Consider the following 5894-nt stretch of genomic DNA (forward strand, 5'->3'; position numbering starts at 1 on the left):
TTCCAGGAAAGTTGCATGGCGCATTCTCCCAGTTGCCGTGAAGCTGTGCTCTCCATCCGTCATCCACTGCTCCCACGGGTTACGCAAAACTGACTTAAAGCTCCTATTCACGGAGATATCAAGTGGCTGGAGTATTTTGGTTAAGCCTCCAGGGATGATGGCAGGTATGGAGTTGAGAACTTTTAATTTATTTTTTAACTGTGGTGTGATGTGCGCTCTCATGCTATCCATCACAAGCAGAGCTTTGCGTGCTCTAAAGAAGCCATCCGGTCGCTTATTATAGCACTTTGTAAGCCACAAGTTCATCATTTCTTGATCAATCCACCCTTTCTCGTTCACGGCGACTGCAACTGAGGAGGATTGGATTTTTGGCATGGTTTTTCGTTTGAAAATGACCATCGGTGGCAGTTTTGATCCGTCTCCACAACATGCCAGCACCACTGTGAAGTGTGATCTCTCATGACCAGTTGTAACGATATTCACACTTTTTTGCCCTTTCTCTGCAACACTTCGGCCCATGGGGATGTCAAAAGTGAGGGGGACCTCGTCCATGTTAATAATATGGACGAGGTCCATATTATTAACATGGACGAAAAAAAAGCATATATAAGTCGCTCCGATTTATAAGTCGCACCCCCGACCAAACTATGAAAAAAACCGCGACTTATAATCCGGAAAATACGGTATATGGGTGTAGTGGTTAGGGTTCCGCGCTCTCACCCCCGCGGCCAGATCGATATTGTGTCATTAATAGAGTCAGCTCGAAATCAAGTGCCTTCGACCCCATCACGTGACTTGTCGCGCGTCAGGCGGACACTTACAGAATGTATTACAGTACAAATAGAATGTATTACAGTACATGACCTTTGTCAATAAAAGAGTAACCCGGAAGGGAAAAGAAAAGAAGCAAGATGGCGCCGGGCCAGACGGTCCGTGCGCCCACAGGAAAAAGAAGTCTATAGTCGGCGTGTTTTGTTTTGGTGCGTTTGAAAATCAATAACAATTAAACTCTATCACCCTGTCAAGCCTCAGAGGCGCTGAAACCGCTGAGAGTTGGGTCCGTGTCCAGGTCCTCTGGAGTCAGCCAGGTCTCGGTGAAAGCCACGATGCGTGCGTCTCTGAATCTCTCCAGGTGAGTAACGTTGGCTTGGATCTCATCGACCTTATTCCTGATGGACTGGGCGTTGCAGAGTAGAATCGAGGGGAGGGCTATATGGTGGAGATCCAGACGCTTCAGTCTCTGTCTGACTCCTCCCCGTCTTCCCTGTTTCCGCACTTTGCAGTTTTTATTCCGTGTATTAAAATACTCACGATACCGGGAGATATCCGCTATTAGACGGTCTTCCGTAAGTAGGTCCAGATGTGGTTGTGGCGGCTGTCGATCCCTTAGAGGCAGTAAAAATTCCAGAGAGTACTGGATCCGACCAGTGTGCAGGGGGCAGGGGGCGGGGGGCGGACAAACTCTGAGCCACCGCAAACAAAGTCGCTGAAATGATCAAAATCAGCAGCTCCATTCCAAAAAGTGTGCAAAGGACGTAGATATGAATCCCTCTCAGACGGTTGATTTTACATAAACGATATTTATAAGACGAGACCACTGCCGCTTGTTGCTACTCGCCGTCGGGCCGCAGGAGGCAGAGTCACAAAAAATCTTTGTTTAGAAAAACAAATCTTGTCAAACACGATTACTACCAGTTTTCTGCCCATTTTCAGATTATCTTCGTGTCCTTAAGGCGAGGTTGTGTAATTTTGATTTTGTATTTTTGTGACTGCAGCCTGTCTACCTTGGTTCTACTTCTGGCTGTGGATTTTTGTTTTGCTGATGAGCAGCCCATCGCTCCTCAGTGTTTTTTGTTATTCCTTATTAAATTAACTTAAGATTGATTCTCTCACCTCCGTTTGGAGTTCACACCTTTTGAGTTCCAGAGTTGAACATCACAATATCGGCGTCAACTTTCACACAAATTAGTAGGGAACCCGATCAGGTTCTTTTGCCCCCCCGAGTCTGAGTCATTTGATTTGATACCGAGTCCCGATCCGATACTTCTTTAATACATAAAAAAATAAAGACGAGTGAAAAACGGACCCAGGATGTCCCTTATTTTTTATTTTATTCCTCTTATTTCAACATTTAACTCTTAAACAGAGTACTTCTGTGGCGTAGCTAGAACATTCAAGTAATAAATAAAATACTTTTTTCACTTTGGACTTGGACTAGTGCAACAGGAAATATTCAATATGAATATTTAAACTAAAATAAACAGCAGCTCAATCGGCAGGTTGTTGTCGTCCTCTTCAGAATACTTCCAAAGCGCAGACAAACTCTTTCCTCAACTTGCCGTAACTTAATTGCACATGGGGACGGAAGAGCAGGTTCTTCCATCACCGTCCTCTGCACAGAAGGCTGAGCTGATGGGAGTGAACCGCGCCTGTGAGGCAGGTAACGGGAGCACAGATTCCAGATTCTAACAGTTTTATGTCCACCACAGGAGAACCCCTGAGACAGAGACGATTGGGTAAAGGCGCAGCGAAAGACGACGTGGTGGGGTCTGGAGGTTACAGTAGGTTTAGATAGATGCAGACGTTTACCGTGTGTCAGGAACCTCATTACAGGAGACACGGATCAGAGAACTGATCCGTTCAGTCGTCACTGGTGGCGCCCTCAGACAATGGAGATGTTTATTATTGGTGTTTGCTCAATGTGTGAGTGACCTGAAGTGTGAAATATAATGTGGAACAAATTTTGAGAATAGGAAAGAGAGGTGTTCCTTGAATTGTTGGGGCGGATGGTGGAACACCTTTCATAGAGGCTTTAGGTACGATAGGTTAAAGAGAATAGGTGTCGAGATAGAGCACAAACCTAGAGGTGTAATTAGACTCCCGAGAGGAGTCTCGGGTGACTTAATTAAAACTAAGCAAAACTTAATGAGATGACCACATTATTGAAGGTTCAAATAAGATTTTATTTGGATAACCCCGCACAGAACATCAATATGATCAGTTATGTAAATGACACCTTTTAGATGTTGAGCTAATTCACGTGCTGCCGATACGAAGCCGTACATGCTAAGCTAAGGGTGCGTTCCCACTGCGCGTGTTTGCTCCCTTTAAAACGGACCAGAGTTCCTTTTCTCGGATAATCCGCTCCGTTTGGGCCAGTGGGAACGCGCATCCGGACTCTGGAGAGGATCAAAAAAGTCCTCCTGAAAAGGAGGGTCTCGGTCCCTTTGGGCGGAGCAAAGGACGGAGCAACGTACGTAGTGACGCTACGCGGTGCGTCTCCGGAAGAGGAAGTACAGCGAGTACTCCAAGCTGCTCCAAAAAAACTACAAGTGGTGAAATATGTACCGCTGTGTAGATTTCATTAACTAAATATGCGTTCTAATACTTTAATCTTTTGTTCAGCAGCTCCACGGCGCTTTAAGCGGAGAATCAGCTGTTCAGCAGCGATAGCTTCTCATTCCGTTGTTCTGAACTGATCCGGAGACTTTACGGATCCACAGCGACTTTGTGTTTGTTAAAAACGACTAGCGTTGTGTAACATTTATGATTTAGGCCAGAACTAAATGAGATTCCCTCCTTGAATGAGCAGCAGCCGTAACTACGCACTAAAAAAAAACAACATGGGAGAGGGCGGGACTTCCCCTTCTACTGTGTCCAATCGACGAGCGCCCTTTCAGCCACGCGACGCTGCTCAGAAAGTTCGTTCCATGAAGAAATCAGTGTGAACGCAGACCTTTCAGCGAATTATAAATGCAGGAATCTGCTCCCAAAGGAACCGAGTCCTCTTGGCGCAGTGGGAACGCACCCTAAGTTATCTCCTACCTCACTGGCCTCTTAGCAGAGACACTAGAAACTAGATGGAATGACTTACTAAGATTATATTGCTCTTGACTGTCTGACTGAGAGGGGAGCGGATGTTCCATGTTTGATGTTAGCTGTAGCACGTAGCTGTAGCACGTTCATTCCTGATGACAGTCTGGGAGCGACCCTTTAAGGCAGGGGTGTCAAACTCAAATACACAGGGGGCCAGAATTTAAAATGAATCAAAGCGATGGGCCAACGTTGAATAAATGAACCTTTAAATGGACCCAAACAAGTTTTGCTTTAACATTGATTATGGAACAAGCAACGCTTTTGAACCGGTCATTTAATCATGAAGATGTGCAAAATCGAATTTCAAATTAAAAAATGGCATTTTAAATAGAAATTGTATGTTTTTTTTTATTTGCAGCCTTCTGAGGTAAATATCAAATAAACTTTTTCACAGGCTAATAAATGTGAAAATAAAATAACAATGAATGAAGCAACCATTCAAGCCTTGGAGTAGCAAGAAAAGGTGCATCAAGAAAGCGTTAATTACTGCTCAGTCTGCAACACGCTAATCTAACCTGATGTGCCCAAGCCAGATACCTGCATCCTGGGCAGAGTTTCACATTTGTGCCAGGGGGGGTAACATTTTTATGTTTGACCCCTGGCATGTCCCATGTCACATTCATTGTCATTGTCCCAACCGCTTATTCCGTTTTCGGGTCGCGGGCCAAGCTGGAGCCAATCCCAGCAGTCAATGGGCGAGAGGCAGGAGACACCCTGGACAAGCCGCCAGTTCATCGCAGGTCACAGTTCATCACTGCTCAAATGTGAATTTATCACGAAAACAAACAAAACAGAATTTAGATTTGTTTATTGCTGTAATTCCATGTGTTATATTATACAAAATATGTATTAATATATACAGTGGCGTTGCTAAGGTCTCTTGGGACTCCAAGCAAGAAATCCCTGGGGCCCCCGCCCCACCCGTGCACGCCGCAAAAATTAGTTTTTTGCCCATTAAAATGCACAATAAATAGGTAAACAATGTATAAGGCCACATCAAAAGAAAAATAAAGTTGGCACAATATATATAAAACAACAGTGTAAATAAATAACGTAAAATAAAATAAATGGCATTATGGGATTTGTATTATTAGCGGTGAATGTGCTGTTCTGTACCGGCGGGCAAGCTTTAATATTCATTTTATATTTTATATATAATTACACTGCGGGCCAGAGTTTGACACCCATGCTTTAAGGCCTGCGACACTGCAGTTTCCCTTCTGTCGTCCAGTCATTTCCTGAGAGCAGCCGGACACAATGGCAGCGCCAGAGAGGAAGCGGAGCAGAGGAAAAGGACACTGGCAAAAGTAATGTGTGCAATAAAGTGATGCACCACTGTGGTAACACAACAGACTTACACACACAGCACACACATGAAAGCAGCTCACCCTCGAGCGAGCTCTGAGCTGCAGGTCAAGTTGAGGAAGTTTCCAAAAGTTTGTACTTTTGAAAAAACTGCCATTGGACTCGTGATGAGGACCTAAAGCAGAAATATAATTCATCAAAAGGGTTTTTTTTTATTTTTTTTTCTACCTTGTCTGCATTCGTGCTCCACAGTGACGGACATAACGTCAGTCACTGCTGGAGTTCTATGCAATTTTTATTCTTATAGTGATTGTGACCGTCACCTGCCCTCTTAGCAGCCTAGCCTATTCCTATTTTATTGATTTTATTACCTGCTTACCGCCGTAGAGGGCTGTGCACACCGCAGTGAACATACAACATGGACAAACACAAAGTAACAAATACACAGTGTTCTGAGAAGAAAGTGCAATGGATTTATTTGTGCTCCTTAATTCTACCCCTTCATCCAATCATCACCAAGAGTTGTCCCAATACACCAGGTTCACATCAGCCTCTAGAGGAAAGTATGGATCACCAAGTTCTCAGATCTGAGGAAAAAGAGAGAGAGCAAAGTGAGAGCCACAAGCACTAACCCAGCAACCTCCACTAACTCAGAGATCTGTGTGCGGGGTTGACTCTCTAAACGAGTTTTAATAGGTGCTGGAGTGGTGGAT

At 44.4% G+C, this 5894-nt stretch overlaps 1 protein-coding gene across 1 annotated transcript in view; it reads left to right on the plus strand.

Moving 5' to 3' along the window:
• The first annotated feature begins 2355 nt into the window (after positions 1 to 2355).
• The window catches only part of LOC137894679 (uncharacterized), a 70770-nt gene continuing 67231 nt past the window's right edge, over positions 2356 to 5894 (plus strand). The window contains 1 exon segment of the mRNA XM_068740128.1: positions 2356 to 2440. Within this exon segment, the coding sequence (XP_068596229.1) occupies positions 2356 to 2440 (85 nt within the window).

This window comes from Brachionichthys hirsutus, chromosome 6 (genome assembly GCF_040956055.1).
Source record: "Brachionichthys hirsutus isolate HB-005 chromosome 6, CSIRO-AGI_Bhir_v1, whole genome shotgun sequence".
NCBI lineage: Eukaryota > Metazoa > Chordata > Actinopteri > Lophiiformes > Brachionichthyidae > Brachionichthys > Brachionichthys hirsutus.